This window comes from Natator depressus, chromosome 6 (genome assembly GCF_965152275.1).
Source record: "Natator depressus isolate rNatDep1 chromosome 6, rNatDep2.hap1, whole genome shotgun sequence".
NCBI lineage: Eukaryota > Metazoa > Chordata > Testudines > Cheloniidae > Natator > Natator depressus.
In genome coordinates, this window is record NC_134239.1 from 17,596,289 (window position 1) to 17,621,825 (window position 25,537).

General features: G+C 45.9%; 2 protein-coding genes across 2 annotated transcripts; one reads left to right on the forward strand and one right to left on the reverse strand.

Moving 5' to 3' along the window:
* Window positions 1-660: 660 nt before the first annotated feature.
* On the reverse strand, window positions 661-11,512 carry SIRT3 (sirtuin 3). Its single transcript, XM_074954682.1, has 8 exons — window positions 11,142-11,512; window positions 10,164-10,344; window positions 7,582-7,782; window positions 6,546-6,778; window positions 6,316-6,416; window positions 5,907-6,068; window positions 5,036-5,245; window positions 661-3,199 (listed from the first exon to the last, which is right to left on the reverse strand). Exons 1-8 carry the CDS (start codon window positions 11,221-11,223, stop codon window positions 3,179-3,181), a joined length of 1,191 nt encoding a protein of 396 aa, XP_074810783.1. The 5' UTR covers window positions 11,224-11,512; the 3' UTR covers window positions 661-3,178.
* A 2,352-nt stretch (window positions 11,513-13,864) lies between these two features.
* On the forward strand, window positions 13,865-25,276 carry PSMD13 (proteasome 26S subunit, non-ATPase 13). The gene is made up of 13 exons (XM_074954683.1): window positions 13,865-13,987; window positions 15,367-15,445; window positions 16,521-16,555; window positions 16,638-16,693; window positions 17,093-17,136; window positions 17,438-17,524; window positions 18,653-18,824; window positions 19,460-19,539; window positions 19,628-19,753; window positions 20,528-20,590; window positions 22,519-22,599; window positions 23,061-23,177; window positions 24,496-25,276. The coding sequence occupies exons 1-13, from the start codon at window positions 13,893-13,895 to the stop codon at window positions 24,589-24,591; spliced, it is 1,131 nt and encodes a 376-aa protein (XP_074810784.1). The 5' UTR covers window positions 13,865-13,892; the 3' UTR covers window positions 24,592-25,276.
* Window positions 25,277-25,537: the final 261 nt, after the last annotated feature.

Here is a 25,537-nt window from a genome sequence, read left to right on the forward strand (position 1 = left end):
AGAATGAGGTTTTCAGCTAGTGTTTGTAGAGTGGATCTGGGCTAAATAGTTACCTGCTTGTATGTAGATAGTGGGGTTTCTGACCCGTATTGAACGAAAGAGTAGGTTAAGCACAGCGGTGTTTCTCTTCTGTACAGACAGGATGGACAGGAAGGGTTGGGCCTTGTGGCTTATCACTGAACAGTTGTGGTCCAGGAAATCAAGGTGTGGTGGGAGCCCTGGTGGCCAGAAGTGCAGTTGCTGGGGGCGGTTGGGGGGATTGGAGAATCGGGGATTGTTCCTAAAAATGTCTCCCACTGTGAATTTTTAAGGGGAGAACATTCTAAATATACTTTGCAATTGGTTTACATTTTAAAGGCTGTCTCTGCAAGAGAAAAAGGCTAGAGATTTACTTCTTTAAAAATGCAAGTTTAGTTCTTCACTTAGTGAAGAACTTTGTGGACGTTTTTAAACTCCAAGAAGTTTAAAAAGAGGGGGAAAAAATTGAATAACTCAAAAATTAACCCACTCAACTTCACAAATAGACAGCAAGCTCCCTGAGGAGAACAGGAGAAATCAAGTGTGGAGATTCTGGGTCAAGCCATTTTATTTTATTTTTCTAAGATAGAAGTTGGCAAAAAATAATAGTAAACTTTCAGTGCAAACCTCTGATCTTTTTCAAAGTGTTAGATCTGGCAGAAACCTCGCCCGCTCAAGAAATTAAAGAAAAACATGGTGTATTTTACTCACCCCTCGCCCATTTCCTTGTGTTCAAGTTCTTCAGAAATAGGCCATGTTTAAAACTCAACCTTGCAATGGCTTAGGCACTGATCCAACAAAAGCTCCACACGTGCTTAACATTAAACATATGAACGATCCCACTGATTTTAATAGGGCTGCCTATATGTGTAAATCTTGTGCATAAGGGTTTGCAGAATTGAGGCTCAAGTCAGGACAAGCACCTTTGACGTGTATAACGAAATATGGTTGAGAAGCAACATATGCTGTTTTGTAGTAAAATGTTAACTGTGTAGAAATGGGCAGAACTCCAGCTGGGCTACATGTCTGGTGCGCTGCAAAGTGAAAGAAACACTTCTGCTTTTATTTAGGCTATACATTCAAATGACATTTATTTCAATGGCTGATCCCACAGCCGTGTAAGAACATTCAAATATATTTGAATCACACATTCAGATAAACAAGTCTGTTCATCTGAATGTGAGCTCAATCACAGAGCTCATTCAAAAGAAGTCCAAGGGCAAAAAACTGTTACTGCAATGGTAGGAATGACAGGGACAGATCCTCAGCTAGCGTAAATCAGCATACATCCATCGAAGTCAATGGAGTGCTGTTGAGTTACACCAGCTGAGGATTTGGCTTGAAGTTTCTAAATGCACAGAAGACAGATAATCCAAAGCTAGGTTTCATACCGCAACTGTAAGTTAGCCACATTGCACATACATATTAAGGCAAAAAAGTTAACACAATATACAGGAATACAAATGTACAAAGACTCAGAGTTACAGTAGCTATGGAAGCCTTAACATTCAAATTCCTTGACTTTTGTGCATTTCAAAATATTAACCAGAACCACACTGATGCAAGGTGTTTTGCATCTCCTATTTATTGTGCTTCTTTTGACATAGTATTGGTCAAAGGTCACATCCAGAAAAATCATTGTAATAGACTAGCTAATTATTGCTGCATTTGCCTCTAGGCCAGAAGGGTAGTGAGTTCAAATCTTGCACTGGGCCTTGGGCTCAGCCGCAATGATAGCTCTCTAGTGTGAGAGGGGAAGGGGCCTCTCACTGTTAGTAGTGCTCTCTGATGAGACATTAAACATGGATCCCTTCTGTCCATCCGAGATGTGCAAATTAAATATCCCATGGCACTTTTTGAAAAGAGGAGGAAATAATCCTGGTGTCCAGGCCAACATTCCCTCCCTAGAAGGCTCAGTGAATAAACAGTAGACCCTTTACTGCTCCACATGACTGGAGCATTCGGTGAGCTGTAAATCTGTGCAAGGAACTGAGCCAGCATTTAAAGGGTGAATAGCTGCTAAGTGAATAATTAAGAGAAATGAAGGATAACAAAGGGCATATGAACCAAATTGGGGGAAGTGCAATCAAAGCATTGACCCTGGGAAATGTGTGAAACAGACATTGAAATACCATGTGTAGACATCCACAAAGGCATTAACACTTATTAGTGTTAATAATTATTATTGCTGTGCAGATATCAACCCACGTTCCATTCAAACAGCAGCTTAAACTGGCCCATAGGGTTATTTGCTCAACAGGAGTGGGGTTTCCAGGCATCATCTCTAGACACATTGACACCTTTTACCTCCTGATTAGCAGTGATTTCACCCATATAATAAACGCTACAAATTGGCAACAAATAAATAATTGAAAAAAGCCTGCTTGCATCCAAAACCTGCTCTTTTGAAGAGCTGGTTCAGGGAGCTGACAATTTCTATGAACCTGTCTGCTGAAGCTGGGTACTTGTCCCAGCAGCATTAGAATTAGACAGATCAACTAGCATTTTCAAAAGTGGACTAGTGACTTTTGGGTGCCCAACTTGAAATACTATAAATGATCCTGATTTTCAGGACATTCTGAGCGCTCACCCTCTGACAGTCAGGCCGTTCCAGGGTATTTCAGGTGGGGCACCGAAAAATTTGGGACACCCAGACTCACAAGACACGTATGAAAAATTTGATCCTGAATTTCTGGGGAGAGTCCAGAATGCCTGGTGGGAGGGAAATGAGACTCTGGCCCAGTCTAATAGTGAACATCACAAAGTTGGATGATAGTTTATAAGGATCTACGTGACAGAAAAGGAGAGGCAAAGTCTCTCCAAATGCGTGATCTGGGAGAATGGAAGACAGGAAAAGGTAGAGGTCACAGCGTTCAGTGGGCACATGTGCCAGGCTGAGGTGTCAGATTGGGAAAGTCTCCTGCAATAGCCAGCCCACAGCCTGTCATTCGGTCTTCACTTGCTAAGAGTCTTGTGTGATGGTCTTTCCTGTATTGCAGCAGGGCACCCTGATACAGCCAAAAGGATCCTCAGTAGCCACTGCAAAGCTGGAGAGCATTTTCCCCAGCTCTCTTCTGTAACCTCTCCACAGCTCACTGGGGATGACACCTACCCCTTTTCAAGGTGAACATCATTCTCCAGTAGCAGGAGGGCAGCTGTCCTAGTTGTCTTTTGCATCCAGCTAAAAATAGAAAGAACGTTCATGGCTCGTCAATGTGATTCACGTGTTCCAGCGTTCATCAGCTCAGCTGGTGACACTCAGGCCAAAAGCCCAGGGTGAAGAGAAAGAGCGTGCATGCCACAATTAACTGGATTTGCTTCAGTGAGTTACAGCAGCTGTGGCTGTGCGCTCTCATGTTACCCTCAAATGGCTTACCGTGAAAAAAATCCTGACAAATGACTAATCATCCTTTCTGTAGACAACCCATAATCTGATAATGATTGTTAGCAATGTTAAAATCGGGTCTGGGATCTCCATACTACATCATGCCCTCTCACTGCACTTTGTTTAAAAATACAGGGCCAAATTCTCTGCTGGTGCAAATGGGCAAAACTGTACTGACACCAATGAAGCTGCACCCATTTATACCAGCAGAGTTTGATCCATGGAGTTAAATGCTCCACTAGATTAAAATAAACGACTACTCCTAATGGTCCCTAATTACTGTTAGTGTAAAATAAAATAATTAATAGTTTGCTCTTTTATAATCTCTCTTCTGAAGGTCTCAAAGGATCACCTGTGTCAATGGGACTTCTCAGAGGAGTAAGGGTTTGCAGGATTAAGCGCTTAAAACATTTCATTACTACCAGACTAGAAGAATGCTTTTACTTCTGTTAGTAATAGGGATGACTGGGAGAGCCATTGTGAATGAACTGATTCTGTAAAGCAGCAAATAAGAGAACAAACCCACAAAAAAGCAAAGAGAATACGTTTTGGCATTTATAGGTTAATTTTATTTATGGTAACACTTCAGAAGGAATCAATACAATTACAGAGCCAGATCCTCTGCTGGCACAAAGTAGCTTAGCTCTACTGAATCTCCATTGAAATCAAGAAAGCAATGTCAATTCACACCAGCTGAGGATCTGACCCACAGTGAATATTCTGTAAAATGAATGAAGTTTAATACTGTGAGACTTCACGACAGCCTCTGCTCTGAAAACTGAGAGGAGGAAAAAAGCCACCACTTTTGTGTGTTTATAATGTGCGCAAATTAGTTTGGCACACGTCAGGGGTATTTCTCTTGGCATGGGGAGTCATACTGGTAACTTTCCAGTCCTTCAGAATCACTATGGAACTTTTGCAGTCTGCGCCCCGGAGTGCATGTTATCCTGGACTTGGCATCTGATCAAAAGTCTGTTGAAGTCAATGGGAGTCTTCGCATTGATTTCACTAGGCTTTGGATCAGGCTTTTGATGATTTGACTTTTAAATGCATCTAACCCTAACCCTTTCTGGTTTTTGTACGCTTCCTGGCTGCACAGCTGTTGTCTCTGGTAAACTGATTTCTGGCTTAGGCAAGTCTCCATCACCCTATTCACTTCTTTAGGGGTTGAAAAGTCTATTTGGATATGCATCAGTAAATAAGTAGAACAGGCTTCCCTTAAAACAGCTTGTACTTTTTAAATATCAACATAATTCTAGATCAGGATGACCCAGATATTCAGTTAAATAACATTAAACCATTCCATCATTAGGGAACTATACTTCACAGTCTTGGTCTTCTCTTTGCATGGTTGAGACAAGTCTGATGTTGGCTGAAAATGTATTTAACAACCCCGGCTACTTCCTTATCTTCCGATATAAACCTCTGCGTTCGTTGCTAAATGCCCTAGTGGTTTCTTTTATCCTTTGGAATGTGTTCTCCCTTCCTCCCTCCCGGGTACAGAGTGTAGACATGAAGATGGCTTCTATGTAACTTTCTGGTCACCACAATTCCTAGTATTGTTGGCACTGGAATATTTTTTTGACACAAAGCATGACGAGGTTGAGGGAGGCCTCCATGAGCCATTCATACCTTTTCTGTTTCCCTCCGGATTAGCTCCTGCATCTCCTCCTTCCAGCCCATCAGCTCCACAAACATCTCCACCCCACTGATCACATCTCCCAGCAGGGCCACATCATTGTACTGCGGCTGGTAGGCAAATGGTCCCACCAGGTCTCGATTGATCAGCACACGAGGAATAGAGCTGCGGACTGCATCTGCCAGACTGGCAAAGGGCTGCACCTAAAAAATCCCCCCCCCAAGGAGCAAAGAAACAGAGAGCTTCATCCCAGGAGTGGAAGCAGCAGGGGAGTCCATACCCCACACAAAATGAATTCACTGCACTCCACAAACTGAACCTCAGGGACTCAAAATGCAGGGTCTCAGAAGGCTCTACCACACTGGGGGGCCCAAAACCTCACAGCCTGACTCTTCCGTACTACACAGACCCTCCATTTAATAACAAAGTTTACACTGCATCTCATAACCTGGACAAGCTGACTGAGAGGAATATCCCAGACAAAAGCTATTATCTACTGTACCCCCTGCTGGCACATCACTGTATTGGCAGGGGGCATCTCTCCAGCAGAGTCCACCCCAGTTATTACTGTTACCTCCTCAAGTATCCACAAAACTCATCTCTTCCACCCACAGAGGTCCATCCCCACATCCTTACCCTGAGCTCCATGGACCTTGTCTAGCTGCCTTCTGTTTCCATAAACCCACACACAGAGTCTGAGCACTCTGCTTCTCACCCTGTGTCCTCAAATTCCTCTCTTCATTTTCCTGATGCCTGAATCGCCCCCCCCTCCATTCCCCCCAACGCCCTATTCAATTTTGCACTATTTCCCCAAGTCCCGAAGTGCTGAATCCCTGTAGCCCTCTCATGATCTATGTCACAGACCTCGAGGGAGGTTCCAATGATAAAGAGCACGTCTGCCATGGGGAAATCTGTCACGTGCAGGAAGAACCGGTGTGGGAGCTCCTCTCCAAAAAACACAATGTCAGGTTTGATGAGTCCAGTGCAGATTGGGCAGCGGGGGATTTTGTCTGCCATCACATCTCCCTGAAAGAAGAAAACCCATCAGCAGCCACATGCTTTACCAGGCAACACACCAACTCCACCATCACATCTTCCATCCATCCCACAAGCACACATGGGTTTGCCATCATATCACATTGTAACAAAACAAAATTTGTTCTGGAACAGGAACCTTGTCTCTTGGCCATGAGGACAAGGTAACTGGCCTGCAAGCCCCCTTTGAATTTGCTTCTGTTGTCTCTGTGTTGATGCCCCCATAATTGCTACTCACCCTGAAGTCCTCACCCGGGTAGGATCTCCGACAGACAGTACATGTCGCAGTGGCGAAGGTGCCATGAGCTTCCACCAACTTATCAAGAGGGATCCCAGCAACTTGAACACAAGATGGAGAGAAGATCAACTCAGTACAAGGAAATTGAACCTACTGGCCCCAAATTCATCTCATGTTTCAACAGCCCCATTCTCGTATTCCACCCCCCCTTGTCTTTTCCCTGCACTCACCTCTTTCCAGCCCGTCGATGTTCTGGGTGTACAGACGCAGAAGGAGCCCCTTGTCATGCAGGAGTCGCAAGAAGTAATGGGAGTAGTTGGGCCTGTAATTGCCAGGGTACAACTCCTTGGCCAACGTGAAAAAGGGCTTAGGATTGTGGAAGAAGTAGGCAATTTCAAAGATGGCTTCTGGATAGGGAATGTTGTACTGCTGAAGGTTACTGTACAGGCCACTCCCAGGAGACCTGCAGAGGGGACAAAGGGGCCTATCAGTCAGAATGCCACAGAAAACAAACCCAGCACAGATGTTTCTAAAGACACCTACCCCTAGCGCGTGACATATGACACCTCTCAGAGAGAGAATGCCCAGATTCTTGAGCCCTATCTAGTTGCTTTCTGCAGCTGAGGCAGGGCAAAGGAGCCTTAAGTGGGCAGCTGAGGATTTCCCTTGCATGTAAGAGGAGCCCCTCAGGTGATGTCAAACTGGCATCGCTGGCTCTACACAACCCAACTCCAGACCCCCTGATGTATGAGGCATGTTCAGGATCTGCTGAGGATGGAAGGGCCACAGCAAGTGCACTGTGCTCCAGTGATCCTGGGCTGCTGGAGTGGCCCCTGTTTCAACTCTAGCTTACGCCATGGCCAGACTGGCTCCTGGACAGCCTCAGAACTGGGGAAGTGCAGAGCGAAACCAAGCAATAAGCACAGCTCAGCTGGGCCTGAGGATCTGGATCAAGGTGTCATATGGAGTCAGAGCTGCTGAAGGGAGCACTAATCTTAACTGTGGCATTGTCCAAGCGGCCAGGGAAGGAGAAGCAGCAGACATGGTGATTTTTGAATGAAGTCTGGAATGCTGCTGGCATGCCACAAACTAGAACTAATGAGAGGGCGGTGGTGATGGCTGGAGCTGGGATCAGTATCCCCAGTACTAGTGAGAGGGAGAGGAACGGTGAGTGGCAGACCCCTGGTGTTGCCTAGGTTTGGAATATCATCAATTCCAGCTCTCGCATGGCTCCACTAAGCATCTGTGAGAGGGGTGAGGTGTTACCTAAAATCTGGGATGCCACTGGGGGTACTGATCCCAGCTCCAGCCATCACTACCATCCGGTGACAGTCCTTCTTCTGAATTAATTCTGCCACGTCCTGCAGAGTGAGCTTCCGGTTCCCACTGCCGTCTCCTCCTCTGCCGATCCCAAAAAAGCCTGTGGCAGCAGTGGATAAGGAGACCGGTCTGGCCCCCTGGATCCTTCTAGGAGCAGAAAGGAAATGCAGCAGGTAACAAAAGGACTCAAGCTGCTCAGATGGAGAAAAACATCCCAAGTGTTTCCTGGGAAGCCAGGAGCTGATCTTTCAGTTGCAGGTTCATGTGCTATTGTTTGGTAATTGAGGGGAGAAAACATAGAACCAGTTAGTATGAAGCCCCCAGGAGCACAATATATTCCTTTGCACTTACAGCCCCTTTCATACGAGGATATCAAGGCACTTAACAGACATTTATTATCTATTGTTTTATTGTGCTAGCACCCAGTCCTGGACCAGGACCCCATTGTGCTAGGTGCTGTACAAATGCGGACTAAAACGTCAGTCTCTACCCCAAAGATGTTTTCAACATAAATAAGACATTAAGCATCACAGCACCACCATTGGTGTATTTGGGTGGATTATAGACAAGGCACTGGGGTTAAAGGATCTTTGAATCTCCAAATTAGTATACAATTCCCCTTGGCTAATGCACACGGGAGCCCCTTTGGATCCTGGTTGGCAACCAGAAAGCACTTAGGATTGTGTTTTCATGCTGCTCTGACAGGGCTGCCCACTTTAAGGACTGAAGAAACCTCGGCCCTCCCTGAATCCCATCCAGGATCCCCCGCTTAGTAGAGTCCATGTGCGGATGGCAGACACCTAACTGAATCACTGCTCAGCCTTAAGTGCGGAAGAGGAAATGAGAATCTACAATCCATCACATGAGAAGACTATTACCCCAAACAACCTAAGCGATGTTTGCTCATCCAGGGTGTGACGCTGCAGTCCATATGATTTTATGAAAATATGTTAATGATCTACTGAGTGTGGTCATCCTATTTGTATGAATGTATCATTCTTGTATCTGAAACTAGAAATATGAAATATAACTCTGAGGTCCTATTATAATTATGCAAAGTGTGGACCATTAATGGTGGTTTGGAATCTTGATGGCTCCCATTAACCAGGACAATTGACTGTGGATGGCTCTGTTTACTTGCAAGCCTTCCTGTGAGTCAGGCCAGGAAGAATGAAGGCGCGGGGTCTCACAGGACATGTGACCATGTCACCTGGTACTGGAATCCATCTTAAATTTGGTGCTTTTCCATTTAGAAGGAGGGGTGGGGACTCAGAGAGACAAAAGATTCCCGCCTTGTGCCAAAGCTATAAAAGGGGGTGGAAGAGAAGAAAGGGAGCTGTAATGATAAAAAATCCCCTAGCTACCACCTGAGCAGGAACAAGGACTGTACCAAGGGAAAGGATTGGGCCCAGACTAGGAAGGAGTCCAGTCTGTGAAAAAAAGCTTATTGGAACATCTCTGAGGGTGAGATTTCATCTGTAACCAGTTTCTTAAATGTATTAGGCTTAGCCTTGCGTGTTTTGCTTTATTTTGCTTGATAACTTACTTTGTTCTGTCTGTTATTACTTGGAACCACTTAAATCTTACTTTTTACACTTAATACAAACACTTTTGCTTATTATTGAACCCAGAGTTAGTGACTAATACCTGGGGGAGCAAACAGCTGTGCATATCTCTCTATCAGTGTTATAGAGGGCAGACAATTATGAGTTTACCCTGTATACGCTTTATACAGAGTAAAACGGATTTATTTGGGGTTTGGATCCCACTGGGAGCTGGGTGTCTGAGTGCTAGAGACAGGAGCGCTTCTTAAGCTGTTTTCAGTTAAGTCAGCAGCTTTTGGGGGACGTGGTTCAGGTCTGGGTCTGGGTTTGCAGCAGGCTGGCATGTCCGGCTCACCAAGACAGGGTTCTGGAGTCCCACGCTGGCAGGGAAAACGGGCTCAGAGATAGTCTCAGCACATCAGGTGGCAGTCCCAAGAGGTACTCTGTGACCCAACCCGTCACTCAGGGCACTGACTCTGATCAGGGCAAAATCCAGACATGAGACCAGAGGCCAGAAGTTCTTGGTGACTCCTAGTGGTGGTAATTATTAGGTCACAGAATCACTGAATGTGGCCTCCATGGGTTGGACACTGTCTTCAAAAGAGCATGGGCTTTTCAGCACAAGACTACATGTCCCATCTCTAGCAGTGGCTGATATTTCTCTTCAAAGCCTCTTTGCTGTTTGATCCACTCACAAAGAGTTCCCAGGCAGCAGATACTACACCAGTATGGCTCGCAGAGACAGAGAGCCTGTGCATTTAGATGGTAAACACTGTTCTCATCTCCAAGCTCTCAGCATTCTCTACAGTATCTGGTGAATTTAATTATAACAGCCTCATCTCCTCCTTCCTGGGAGTGGGTATTTCTGAGACAGTGAGAGAGTTTGATGAGTCCCTAAGATAACAGAGCCTTGGTTTGCGGAGAATTATCAGGATTGTGCTCGAGAGTAACAGGAAACAGCATGAAATGAGAAAACAGCCGTACCTCGCTCCACAGGCAATTGCCATCTCTCCATGGCATTCCAGAGGCTCCCTCTGCAGGGAAGTTCCACTTGTGGGGATGAAGCCAGATCCCAAGGAAGCTAAGGGAAGATTTCTGCCCCCCATGGAGCCAAAGGGCCTCCTGGGATGATTTCTCTGACTGCATATCCAGAGATTCCTCCAGGCTAAAACAAAAGATAACAACCTGGACCAGCTGACAATGGTCCCTTAGAAAGGCAGAGCCAGGGGTGACCGATTTAAAGAAATCTATCCAGAGTTATAGAAAGAACAGTCAGCTCTGTGCATTTACCAGGCATTATGGCATTACGAGTAACATCCCTCTTACATGCAGTGTAACTGTCGCCATGTTGGTTTCAGGATATTAAAGAGACATGGTGGGTGAGGTGATACCAACTTCTGTTGGTGAGAGAGACCTGAAGAGGAGCTCAATGTGGCTCAAAAGTTTGTCTCTTTCACCAACAGAAGTTGGTCCAGTAAAAGATATTACCTCCCCCACCTTGTCTCTCTATCACTCTTACATCTCATCTAAAAGAGGGCACCTCCAACACCGCTCCTAACACCATACTTGGTACAAGCAAAGCTGGTAGCTTGGCATGCCATGCAAACTCAGCGCCTGGCTCTATCACTGAGAACCCCCTGAAAAGCCTGAGTCTCAGGTGAAAAGCCTGAGACCAGCCAGGTACGGATACAGATTTAACATCCACTCTGCCATACACAGGATGTCACTGACACTGATCTCCCCCAAACTGCCAGCAAGCTCCCCGCCCCACACACTCCAAGCTCCTTTACTGCACTTGGCTCTCCCCAGTCCCCTCCACTCCGCTCTCCCCCACGCACCTCTGAACTTTGCCAGCCAACTTACCCTGCCCTTCCCCTCCCCCTCCTCGGAAGTCTTCCCAAATCCGCCTGCCCCCCTCCCGCTGATCATTTTCGACCCCCCGCCCCGGAATATGCTGCTTACCTGTGAATCCCTGAGGACTCGCCGCAGGAAACACATTTCTACGAGCCGCGACTCTGAACCGTAACCCCGTCCCCAGGCTCATGCCCCTGCCCGGGCCCTGTCGCAGAAAGTGGAGGCTTGGGCGATGTGGATGCGAAGGAGGGAGGCTGCTGTGGCTGCTTCCCTGCTTTTCCCTTTACAGCCCCCGGCGACTGGATAAGCGACTGTCGCAGGGCCGCCCGGTCACTGTCCCCTGTGTCGCCCTGGGACTCGCTGCACTGGTGACCTGGAGGCTGGAGAAGGGGATCTGGGGCACAGGGCAGAGCACCAGCCTGTTTGCTTAAGGTGGTCCGGAGCCAGGCAAAACAGCTGCAAGGCTTTACCACAATGTCCGTAATAGAAGAGCACGCCGCAGCTCACAGGAGCATAACCATAGCTTGTATTTTCATTGTTGCTGTCACTTAGCTGTCCCTTGTACAAACTGTGTATAGAGGGATCATCCACTGAAATGGAGTAGAGCGCAGCAAGCTTCATCTCTAGCTACACTATACAACAGTGTTTTTAGGTCAAGGAATGACTATGATTTTATTGACAGGTTTCAGAGTAACAGCCGTGTTAGTCTGTATTCGTAAAAAGAAAAGGAGTACTTGTGGCACCTTAGAGACTAACCAGTTTATTTGAGCATGAGCTTTCGTGAGCTACAGCTCACTTCATCGGATGCACTCCGATGAAGTGAGCTGTAGCTCACGAAAGCTCATGCTCAAATAAACTGGTTAGTCTCTAAGGTGCCACAAGTACTCCTTTTCTTTTTATGATTTTATTGCGAGTCTTGGGGTATTTCAGCAGTCCCAGCTGCTGGAGACAAGTGATGAGGGGAGAATTCAGCTTTAAAATCAATCAAACAAAGAAACACATTTCTAGCCCTCATGGTAGTGGAGAAAGGCTTGAAAATCTGACCTGAGAGCACCCTAAAGGCCCCAAAAGCAGAAGGCAACTAAAAAGAAACCAAAATGGTGTGTTTTCAATCTCATGATTTTGGGGGCCCAGCTTATGATTTTCGAACATGTACCGTTGGCAATACCGAATATAGGTCCAGCAAGAGGCGATATCCTGGATGGGAAAGTGTCCAGGACATTGTAATTCACACCAAATCTTTCAAAATGTGCCATGGATCTTTCACGATAATGCGTGCGCTGAACCTTGATGTTATCTAATCTAAAAGGTGACAGCTCCAGCAATTGGGCACTGTTCCTACCATTCAGATATCAGTGTTACCATTCCTAATTTAGGCCTGAAATTAGCCAGCCTATTGATCCATTTATCAGTGCCCCAATAGCTCCCCTTGCATTGGTTCCCATCTATTTTATCATCTACTGAAATTAGTCAGAGATCCCCACCTGCAATTCTACTGCTGAGCCATCATTTTCCCACTGTAAACCTGTGTATTTGATTATTCCTATGTGAAATTGCTGCACCTCATTTTACTGATTTTATGCCATTTTTAAAATTTATTTAGCTCTTACTCTATTTTAATTCTGTCATACAACAGTATTTGCTGCCCTTTCAAGCATCTTTGTATTTGTCCACGGCTGTCATTAGTGTATTCTCGCCTTCGTCCATTGAGTTGTTAATAAACACACTAGGATTTCCTCCTTTTTAGCAAAGGAAGGGACAGAGGATAAATCAACTAACTGTCTCTGTGTGGTCAGCTCCCCAAAAGCTGGGGGAAATTGGAATTTCAAGTAAAACAGTGTAATTTATTTATTTTAGTATGACTTTCAATTATCTTCATGGTAATGGTTGGCCTTCACAGCAGGGTACCCACTGGGCAGGGATAGAAGATGAGAATGTGGTCCTTTAGTGACGTGCTTAAAGTGGTCTGAAAAAAGTGGGTCTCTAGCATTATCTGGAAGCAGCAGCTTTGGTAAGGCTGCACGTACAGGGCCGCCCTCAGCAGCTCAGCTTTATTTTTTTTAGGGGGCCAGGTCTGTGACCCCTTGTCTGTTTGCACTGGTGGGTGCTCCGTCCTTCAGGGGCTTCTGAGAAACACTGCTACCCTAAACAGAACCAATGGGGGCTCCAAACCGATACAGTGCCGAGAGCCCCAAAGCCGCGCAGTGAGATGGTCCCGGCTGGTCTGGAGATCTCCGAAAGGTCGGGGCGCTGGGACACACACGTCCCCATGCCATGGCGCCCCGATGCACCGCGCTGGGCGGACGGGCCACGAGTTAGTGTTGGCCAAGGGCAGTTGGCGCAAGGCCCTGCCATGGCGGCATGTGGGGGAGCTGCTGACCGTGATGGTGCTGGGAGGGGAGATGGGCTGGGGGGATGGAAACACCCACCCCGTTGGCTTGGGCTGCCCGTGTCCCCCCGAGCCCGTGGTACGTTCCCTGGGGCTGAGGGGCGAGGGGGGGGGTCAGAGCCGCCGCAAGCAGCTCCATCACGGCTCCGCGCTGCAGGGCCTAGGCCTAGGCCGCGCCTGTTGCCATGGCTACCGGCCAGCACCCCGGCGCTCGCGTCGCGCCATCAGGCCCAGGCCGCGCAGCGGCTCCTCCCCGTGGGGGCGGGGTTTCGAGGCTGCACTACGCGAGGCCATACGGTACCCACCATGCCGCGCGCGCGCGCACGGGACGGGGGTTCGTTACCGGAAGTGAGTGTGCATTTCCGGCGGTAGCGGCGGGGTGGCCTGGACTCCTGCTTCTTGGGGTCCTTTCGTCTCGCTCCCCCCCCCCCCGCCCCGGTCTCACCCCCGCCCCGCCCGCCGCCGCCATCATGAAGGACGTGCCGGGCTTCCTGCAGCAGAGCCAGAGCTCCGGGCCGGGCCAGGCCGCCGTGTGGCACCGCCTGGAGGAGCTCTACACCAAGAAGTGAGCGGGCCGGGGGGCCCCGGCACTGGGCGGGCTGGGGCGGGCGGGCTGCGGGGGCTGCTCCCTGGTGTAGGGTGGTCGCCTGGGGTGGGATGGGACCTGGCGGCCGCTGGGTGCAGGGATCACGCTCTGCCCCGGTGCTGGGAGGCTGGAGCGCTGCTCCCATGAGCTGGTGTTGCGGGGGGGGGGGGGTGTCTGACCCCCCCCCGGGGGAGCAAATCCTACACCTCTGTGCAGACCCACCCCACGCCCCTGTGCACATACTTGGGGGGTTGAGTGCAGCATCAGACGTGCACCTTTGCTCCGACATCTCCACTGGAAATGGGTTACGCTGTGGGGGTTCCCAGACTGAGGATTGGGACCCCAAAGTGGGTCGTGACCCCAATTTAATGGGGTCGCTAGGGCTGGTGTTAGACTTGCTGAGGACTCGGGCTCCAGTCCCCCCTCCTGGGATCGTGTAATAACTTTTGTTGTCAGAAGGGGGTCACGGTGCAATGAAGTTTGAGAACCGCTGGGTTACAAGAAATGGTGGTACTCAAGAAATACAGTCCCCCTCGTAGTAATGCCATCCAGTACTCTTTAGTTAATGTCCTATTGAAGAGACACCTTTAACTTAAAAGCCACACTTATCTGATACCTTTTAACCTATAGTAGCTACAAAAAACACCTAGGATAATTATAGCCAATTTGAGATGCTTTTTCAGTTTTATTTTGTTTGACCGCACTTTATGCATAGTCAGTTTCATTGTTTCTCTGTTAGTGATTTGTTTCTCTGTCGGCCTTGCTCACAGCAACAACAGAAACCAATTTTAAAATATAGGAAAATATGATTGTTGAAATTACAAATATTGTCACAGATTGAGAAATGCATGTAGAACATGAAACCATACTTGAACTTTTTAAAAATAATTGACAGGGTTTTGAAATAGGCAAGAGATTGGTGTTTCCCTGTGACTTCTTGCTGCCTGTTTCTTCATGTGTAAGATGAGGAAAGTAATATTTTCCCTTGGAGGATGTTTTGAGGGTTGATCTATACTACTTATGTGCTGTGAGAACTTTTGAAGAAAGCTGCACTCAATTTTTACTATCCCTCTGAACTATACATGAGGAAAAGGTTGAACACACATTTTTTAACTGAAGTCTAGTCTAGAATAGTTATTAGCACCAGGCTGCTGGTCCTGGCCAGTTGAGGTCTTTAACTTTTTCAGAACTAGTGCTGAATTGAGTCATAAATGATCCTTTATATTGGTCCTTATGGATTAATTGAAATTAGTTTTATAATGTTTGCTTCTGTATTTCAGTAGGTGGCCGTCTGATAGTTTTGCTTATTGTACTGATGTTTGCTGATGCCAGGGGCCTCTTTGTTTTTGTATTTTCAGACTCTGGCACCAGCTGACTCTGCAGGTGTTGGACTTTGTGCAAGACCCCTGCTTTGCTAAAGGAGATGGACTCATCAAGGTGAATAGGTTGATTCTTAAGCAAGTGTCAGTGCAAAGATGACAGTGTGAGCATTCTTGGGCTGATATAAAATAGGTGTGCAAAGGCCTGCCTAAATATTGTGGAATCGGAAAATATGCTTTAAAACTTCCTAACCGCACCCCATCTATTTGGAAGGGTCTGAATATGTATTAAAAATGTCAACAAATAGATACAGTTTATTAGTATTAGAAGTTTATGGATTGGATCTTATATGCAGGCTTTGGGCATAATTTGACCATGTTTTACAAACATTCTAAAGCTTGAAATGGGTTAGATTAAAATAATGGCGCTGTAACATGAGGAATGGAATGAGATGAGTTTCAGGTCTTCACAGGTCTTAGTTTGGTTCACCTGTGTTTTTTTAAAAAGGCTTTTCTTCAGTCTTGGGAACAAAGGGATTAACAGTGTGTGTGTGCGCAGAGTGGTTTTCCTGAGAGTTCACAAACTCAGGTATCAGTGCAGATTTCATTCCTCTCTTCCAATTTAGGCATGTCATCTTTAAGAATGCAACACACAAATATCTGAACTTACATGAACCTAGGTACTCCTGTGATTCATTTCTGCTCATTTCCCTCTTCTTTGCATTTTTATAACAAATTATGATTCACCAAAAAGACATTGACATCAGCAAGGAAAGCCCAGAGAGTTTGGACATGCTCTGCATGTTTCAAGTGGGGTGTGTAGAGAAGCCTGAAATAGCTAGGCTTTTATTGACTATATGGATACTTAGTGGATAGCGACCCCTCACACCAAAGAGGAGTAAACAGACCTAGGTAACCCCCTCTTGGTAGAGACTAGTCTTGTCTCATGAATCTATTAACTGGTGAATCACTCTCCACAGTTGGGAGGAGATCCCGGAGACTGCTCTTCATAAGATGAGCAATTTTTGGCTTCTGTAATCTATTGTCAGTACATTTTAAATTTCTCCACTTATGGGTACAAAACTACTTTGAGGGAGGAGTTTATATGCAATAATGGGCAAGTTGCCTATTTCACTAGAATGAAATATTCTGTCACTAACTGGCTGTCACAATTTTTTTTTAACCGCCTACAGCTTTATGAGAACTTCATCAGTGAGTTTGAACACAGGTGAGATTGACTACTTGTACATATGTTTGTAGCGTGTGCACTCTTAATTTTAACTGTTCTGATGCTGTGTTGTTCATTTCAGGGTGAATCCTTTGTCCTTGGTAGAGATCATTCTTCATGTAGTTAGACAGATGACAGGTGAGTAACTTTTCTAGTATTAATGGTGACTTTTTAGGACTATTAGGCCTACAATTTAACTGGCTGATGGCAACAGCCAAAGCTTCAATGTGAAAATGAGGCAACCGGTTTGCACAATATTGAAAGTAAAAAGCATAAACTCATAGAATTTTACAACTAATGTTGAAATTACTGCTGCAGAAGGGACCTTGCTGGAGAGAGGGCTGATGCATATGGAGCCAGATCCTCAGCTGGTGTGAATCAGCATAGTTCGTTTACTTCAGTGGAGGTATGATGGCTTTCACTGGCTGAGAATCTGGCTCTGAGTTCTGTGCAGCCAGGCAAGGTACTTTCTTGTGGTAGGTTAAAATATTCTGCTGTTTGGATCCTTAATATGGTTTCCTCCTTCCTCCATGTTAGATCCTAATGTGGCCCTTACTTTCCTGGAAAAGACTCGAGAAAAGGTATTTGTGAAATCCAAGTTTTTTCCTATTTGGCACAGTTAAGTAAAATAGCTGCTGCATTTTGCATGTATATGTAGGTCTGTGCTGGTAGATATGTTTACATCTGTGTATATATTGGAGAAGGCATATTCTTCAGTTCATACAATTCACTGTGAACAAGCCAACATGGATTTGGATTTGGGAACACAGCAAGAAACACAACCTAACTAAATTAGCACTTGTTATGCTTTAACTGTCCGTAGTTGCCTGTGTGGCTGGAACAGTTATGTTTTTCTGATGTGTAACTGTGTTGTGGTTGCAGGTGAAAAGCAGTGATGAGGCTGTGATTTTATGTAAAACAGCCATCGGGGCTCTGAAGTTAAACATTGGCGACCTACAGGTCACAAAGGTGAGATTATGTTGGCATTTAGGTTCTGTCCATTTGAGTGTACTCAGTTCCTCTGGATGCCCATTATTTCAGCACTTGCTTAGCCTTTAGAGGCAGCCCCTCTCTTTCTGTATCTGTTGTTGAATTTTGTGAATTTAAATTTATCTGTAACCTCTCTTAGGCAGCATGGGCAGGTGTTTTGGAAATCCAGCTCTATTTGGAAGACTGGAAAGCGTTTGTGTAGTTCTGATAACACTAAAAGTAATAGCCAGTGTTATTCCTTTAGCTGAGTTGCTAGTGGCATATACTTCTAGTGTATGACTATCACCACTAATGACCTGTATGGAGCCAGATCCTCAGCTGGTGTGAATCAGCAACTGCCTCTGCGAAGGGCTAGAAAAACCCTTGAATTAACCCTTCTGTGTCTCCGAGTGCAACTTAGGGCTGGTTCTACGAATTTAGCATCATGAATGTGGTTTGGCAAATAGCTAAGAAGTATGGTATATCTCTATTTAGCTTCTTGGTTGAACTTTTTTGGGGGCCTTACTGACCTTATTATAAGTGGGGATTGGAGTATTTGGGTAAGAGGGAACCCACTTGAACAGATGGTTTTTCCAAGGGAAGTTGTGGAATCCCTATCATTGGAGGTGTTTAAGAACAGGTTGCACAAACGCTGTCAGGGATGGTCTAAGTTTACTTGATCCTGTCAGCGTGGAGGGCTGGACTTGATGACTTCTCGAGGACCCTTCCAGCCCTACATTTCTATGATTATTAGGCAAAGTTACGATGCATTATTTTCACCAACATGAGCTGAATGGGGATCCCTCAGTTGTTCGTGCTTTAGTATCAATAGAAATATGAAGTTTCAAGAGTCAGGAAGTGCACTCACTGACCAGTGTTTGTAAATATGAATGAGACTTTTTGGGAGAAAGGGAGTTGTTTGCTTTGTTCCAAGTGCTGTTACTAATGTTCTCAGCTGCACTCTCATCTTATTCACTCTGGATGGGATTTCTGTACCAAACATGTGAATATAATTTGTGATAAGCTGTAAATTTCAAGACTAACTAAAATAGTGAGTGGTGGAGGTGAAAGATACAGGTGTGTATAAAATGTCTGTGTGTCAAGAGTTGGACTTTCTCCTTTCTTTAGGAGACCATAGAGGATGTTGAGGAGATGCTGAACAATCTCCCTGGGGTGACATCTGTTCACAGCCGTTTCTACGACCTTTCCAGCAAATACTACCAGACAATTGGGAATCATGCTTCTTACTATAAGGATGCACTGCGGTTCCTGGGCTGTATTGATGTCAAGGATCTGCCAGGTAATTCTGCCTCCTTGTGCCAGATATAGGGAACTGTAGTTTCCATGTTCATTCAGTCCTGGCCTATTTCACCAGTGTAGTCCAGCTGTAGGCATGCAGGGAAGTCCAGCTTTCCTCAACATTGCTGTATTATATAATTCCATCATTAACCTACTAGAGTCCACCCAGAGAGATGAATTCTGCTTGCTCATTCATCTCAGGGCTACTGTACCCAAGATGTATGGGGGGTGGGGAGACTGTCAGTAAGGTAGGGGAGAGTAAATGACCGTTTCCCAACTCTTCTGATCTCCTTTGCGTCACTGATATGGTACGTGATGGTATTCCTCTGAATTTCCAACCGGGGGGGGCCTTTACTGCAAGCAGATCACTGAAGTGGTCACTGACCTCAAGTAGTTCAGACCCTCAGGCTGCACTGGAGTGGATTTCTGTCACACACTAATTCCTGCAGCCTCCAGTATTGGCATGGAACTGCATTTCACATGGATTAAGATTAGATTTGATCATGTTTGCAGTCTTGAGTAAATGTGGAGTTGATGATGACTAAAAAATCTGAAAGAGATCATATACACATACTGAAAGAGGAAGGAGCAATAGGGTTGAAGCTGTCGCTTTACACACACTATTCTTCCTTGCAGTGTCAGAGCAGCAGGAGAGAGCCTTTACCTTGGGGCTGGCAGGACTCCTAGGAGAAGGAGTTTATAACTTTGGGGAGCTGGTAAGTAGACTCTGGGTTGTCTCAGCTGTTGAATGGTGGAAATTGGTTATAGTCTGTCAATAACGCTGTCCTGCCTTATTTATCACAGCTCATGCACCCTGTACTGGAGTCCTTGAGAACCACTGACAGACAGTGGCTGATTGACACACTTTATGCCTTCAATAGTGGTAATGTAGAGAAATTCCAGGCTCAGAAGACAGCCTGGGGCCAGCAGGTGAGTGAGTGATGTGGGAAACAACACAACTTCATAGTGCCCTGATAAATGCATAGACATCTGCTAGAATAATAAAATAATGTGGGAGTACAAAGGGACAGATAAGGATTATATACAACCCAAAACTCTAGTTTTCCTGACTTCCGTCCATGTAAAATCTCCACCATAACGTTTCTAACAGCACCTTCCCACCATAACTAGATTGATTAGAATAAATATATGAAGGTAGATATAAAGGATGGAAGAAAGAGAAGTGTCTTTCGTAACCAAGGAAACGAGCAGATTTCATGGGGTCTCCTGGGGCTCTTGCTGTGCCAATCTAACTTACCTGGGACACTTAAATATCATTACGAAGGTACTATGGAAAACACTAAAGAGTGCCTCTCACATTCCCGGAACACCTGCAAAATAATGATTGTCAAATACTAATATTTCAGTGATTATGGAGGAAGCTGTCAATATGGCAATAGCTCCCAGAGATCTTTATTGTCCATCTAGACAGCCCTTAGTTAAGGACCATGATTTTGCGTATCATGCAGAGGATAGCATTTAACAGTACACCATCTCCTTGTTACCACTATATGGAATGGTCAGCCAGTACTGAGTTTGAATCCGGGGCTTTTTAGCACAGAAGCAAGACAGAGGAGAGGGTATTTACCTTCTGTGTGATTCGTTTATAGTACATAGGATGTAACTTAAAAAGAAAAAGAAGAAACAAGAAGAAAAATTAACTTTATTCATAGACAGCTGCTTAATGTTTTTGTTATCTCACAGCCAGACCTGGCTGCAAATGAAGCACTTCTCCTGAAGAAGATCCAGCTGCTGTGCCTCATGGAGGTAAGCTGCAAGCTGAGACCCTGATAGGGCACCCCCCTTGTCAGTTGGATGGGTCTGGAAGGCAGCCCCATGATTAACTTCCCTGTAGTGTCCAAGTAGATTGTTTGTGAGTTGAGAGCTGTGTGCATGGTGCTTTCAGTCTACTGCTCTCTTATATGTTGCTCTTTAGATGTAAATCAGTAATGGCAGCATTACATGATTTTGCCTATTGGTGGTGCTCAAAGACAAGTGCTGTTGGAAGAAAGTGCCAGTGAATACTAGTAAGAGACAGCAAGAGCCAAAAAGATTGTTTTCAAAGACAGCATCTGAAGGGATGGTTCTTAAAGCATGTCCCAACATAACTTTAGAGCTGCCTAAAGAACAGCCCAAATTCTCGCCTGAAATGGATAAGGGTTGAAAACCCGCCTCATGCAAGGAAAGCCTTTAACATCTAAGACACAGAAATTTTTGTCCTGGCATTCCGTCCATGTACAAGGCCTGATTTCATTGTCACCAATGGGTATGCGGAGTCTTATGACACTAACAATCTCTGACTCACTCTCAAAAGCTGCAGTTTTGACAGGCTGACTTATACTTCAGACAGATGGAGCTTAGTTAATTGTTTTACACATGAAGTGCTTCATTATGAGAGAGTCTAGTGCAGTGTTTTTCAAACCGTGGGTTGCGACATGCAAGGCACTGGGTCGCCTTGCTCTGCTCAGCACCGCCGACCGGGCCGTTAAACGTCCCGTCGGCGGTGCTGCCCAGCTAAGGCAGGCTAGTCCCTACCTGTTCCAACACCACACTGTGCACTGGAAGCAGCCAGCAGCTGGTCTGGCTTCTAGGCATGGGGCTCCATGCGCTCCTCCTTCCCCGATCATCGGCTCCGCACTCCCAGCCAATGGGAACTGGTTGGTGGGGGAGATGTGCCTGCAGGCGAGAGTCCCACGGAGCCAGACCTACTGCTGGCCACTTCCAGGGCGCAGCGCAGTCTGCGGTGCCAGGACAGGCGGGAAGCCTGCCTCTGCACCCCGGCGGCACTGCTGACTGGGAGCCACTGGCGGTAAGTCTGTGCCCCAATCCCCTGCCCCAGCCTTGAGCGCCCCCCAAACCTGGAACCCCTTTCTGCACCCCAAACCCCTCATTCCCCAGTCCCACCCCAGAGCCTGCACATCCCAGCCCAGAGCCCTCACCCGCTCCAGCACCCCTGCACCAGCCCTGAGGCCCTCCCACACCGCAAACCTCTCATCCCCAGCTCCATTGGGTTGCGGGCATCCACAATTTTCTTCAACTGGGTCCACAGAAAGAGTTTGAAAACCACTGGTCTAGCGGTCCTTAAGCACTTGCAGTTGGGCCAATAACGTGATGTGGATGGAGAATTTCCATCTTCAGGATTAGAATCTTTCTTTGAGCAATTGTTTCCTAGGGAGCCTACTGTTTGGAGAGGTAGATGTGGGAAACTGACTGCTACTTACTTTAGCGTCTTTAATAAAGCAGTCTTTTTCTAAAAATAGAGGGAGAGCTAGCTGCTGTTGGCCCTTTGTTATCAGAGCCTCTGATTTTCACAGGTAGAGATGAGGTTTGAGTCTGCAGGTACATCTACACTGGAATAAAAGACCTGCGGTATGACTGCGGCCAGCCCAGATCAGCTAGCTTGGGCTTCGAGGCTAAAAACAGCTGTGTAGATGTTTAGGCTTGGGATGGAGTCTGGGCTCTAGGACCCTCCTTGCAGGGTCCCAGAGCTCGGACCCCAGCCCGAACATCTGCAGAGCAATTTTACGCCTCTGCAACCTGAGCCCCCGGAGCTAAAGTCAGCTGACCTGGGCCCGCCGTGGGTGTTTAATTGCTGTGTTGGCATACCCTGTGGCTTCTGGAGGACAGTACTAGGGAGACTCCATACATCTTCGGAGAAGAAATCTGAAGAGTGCTGAATTTCTGCTTGCCTTTAGATGACTTTCACCCGACCAGCCAATCACAGACAGCTCACTTTTGAAGAGATTGCTAAAAGTGCCAAAGTCACCGTGAATGAGGTGAGTTGTGTTAATGCTAATGATGACAATAAGTAACTTGCATGTGAAATTCCTAACAGTATCCGCTGAACAGGTTCATTTCTATATGTTGTAAAATAGTGGGGAAAAGAAATTCACCGCATTAATGTTCACAAATTAACTGCGAAGAATCCTCTGGTTGTAGAGGAAGAATGAATTGCCATCTACTGCCCTCTGTCTCAGATACAGGTGGCCCTCGCGTTCCTTAGTAGAACAAGCTTGCACAGTTTTAATTCCTGTGGTTCCAGATGTTTGTATAGAATGCTGCCCAGCTTGGTCAGAGTGATCTGTCGTGGAGATAGTTGCCTTGCGCCACTCTTCAGTTTAGTTTTGTCGTGTGGCGAACAGTAGTCTAATGACTGTTTATAAGATAACTCAATTTAAAAGAATTGGGAGTCTGTGGGAAAAGTGGCTGGTTCTTAATCCCTTTTTCTTCTCTTCAGGTGGAACTGCTGGTGATGAAGGCTCTCTCAGTAGGGTTAGTAAAGGGCAGTATTGATGAAGTGGATAAGAAAGTGCACATGACTTGGGTCCAACCGCGTGTGCTGGATTTACAGCAGGTAATGTCAGCTGAAATACTTAACCAATGGTAACTCACCTTCCTTTCGATCTGTGATTGGCCTGAATACTGACATGAGAGCTGTTAATAAGATTGTAGTTCTCAGACCTTGACTCTGCCCATTTCTTGCAGTGGTTTGGAGAAGAGAGTTAGCAAAGGTTCCCCCTCCAGAGGAAAACACTATTTGAAAAGTTCTCCTGTAGTGCTTAACCTTCACAAAATAACAAGACCTTGATTTCAACCCAGATATCCATAACTAAGCTTTGCAGTTGTACTCGCAAGCCTTCCTTGGGAACATGATGGATGGAATAAGTGTCTTTGAGATTCTGAGAATAGGGCCATGCAGACAATAAGTACATCACACATGCGCACTTGTGTATATAAATTGACAGAAACTTGGGTTAATGTAACAAGTTTTTGCTTCATTAAATTTAAATTTAAGGTTTCAGATTAATAACTATGCCATTGTTGCACATCCTCTATACCTGAGACCTTACATCTAACAGGGAATGACTTTGGAAGAAAGATTAAGAGCTAAATAGTCTCCCAGGGTTGGTACCTCATCATTTGGGGCCTATGACCTATTAGTAAATGCTATAGATAACAACACTGCCTGAAGAGGGGGATGGGCTAGAAGACCTTATGTCTGTACCATCCCTCACTCCCATGATTAATTAGTTTTTTCCCATAACAAACATGTAACAAGAAGGTGTTAAGAACTCTTTGAATAGCTTCTCCCAGATATTAAAAACCTTTAAACCATGAAAAACACTGGGTTGGGGAGAGGGAAATAATGTTGGACTTTGCTTTGAGTGAAACTGAAATGCACACTGCTGTCCTAATGACACACTATCACAGCTGATGGACTGCTTCATTTTACAAAACTTAAAATTATTCTCCCTTAAAATTTCCTCCCTTCATTTTCTAAAAGCTTTCTCAGAAACCCACATACTTAGAATCTTGGGGTCCTGTCACACCATATCTTGAAGTCAAGTTTGGGATCTTAATGTCCCGTGTTTAGGGCCCTACCAAATTCACAGTCCATTTTGTTGAATTGGTAATTTTGTTGAATTACCCATGTTGAATTGGTTTCACTCTTGATAATGCTTTTCCTGGGGCCCTGCCTGTAATCAGCCCCCTTGGCTTTCATGTTCCATCTTTAAATGCAGTGGATGTGGTGAGAAATCTTCTGCTCCAAATTAGTTGAATTCAGTGTGCAGCATGCCTGGTCTCACTCTAGTGCCCATTCCTGGGCAGGTGCAATTGCTTTTCCCCTTCTATGTCCAGGCTCCTAAAGCTGTTGTGGATTTGCTTTCCAGATCAAGGGGATGAAGGACCGTCTGGAGTTCTGGTGCACAGATGTGAGGAGCATGGAAATGCTGGTGGAGCACCAAGCCCACGATATCCTAACATAGAAGACTTTGCACTGCCTGAGCGAATAACTCTTGCTGCTGCTGAAACTGGTGGTGCTCAGACCACTGACTCTGTACAGAATTATATTAAAGGGGGGGCTAGGGGAGGTCGGGAAGAACTACTTTTTGATGCTTGTACAGAGGAGTAAGTGGCCTTTACTGTGTAACCCTTTGGTGCTTAAGTCAGGAATTCCCTGTGCGCCAACGGTCTGCTGGCACTGACCATAGGAGCTCCTGTCCTACTGTCACCAAGGGGGATAAGGGCTCCATAATGGTGGTTGAATCAGTCTTAGTGTCAAACTGTTGCATTGGAGGGTGCTGGTGGTAGCTACATGGTAGAGTCATTAGCCCAGTAGATGGGTGCTTCTGTCCTAAACTGTGCTAGAGAGAGAGATGCCATATTCCCACTATCAGGCATTGCTGATGTGGTGATTGGACTTGGGGGAGCAAGACTTTCTCACCAGTAGCCCCTCCTCCCAGCAGCCCAAAGGCAGCATTACCAAGACACCCCACCTGCACAGTTGGCAGTAAAGGGAGCTGCTCACCCCATCAGTGGGTTTGCCAGGAATAAAATCATTCATTTAGTGCATTTGGTTTTATATCCTTTTTGGGTTTATTCTCGTCTTTCATGAACACTTTATTGTGAAGTGTGGTGCAGCAGTATTGCTGGAATAAACTTCTCTGCCTTCCCTCTTCTACAGTTCTGTTCACATGCTCTTGTGCTAACTCTTGGGTTGTGTCCTGTTTAAGGGGGAACTTTACAATCTAACTGAATAACGTAAGATCTTACACAGCATGCCAGGTGTAGTCTTCATTACAGATCAATACATCTTAACAATAAATTGAAACATTGGTGACTGCCAAGAGCAGCATCCAAGGTCCTGTCTTGTTAGGAGCTGTGTTTCTGACACATTTCTCAACATCTCTGACTCTGTCACCCGTACTCACG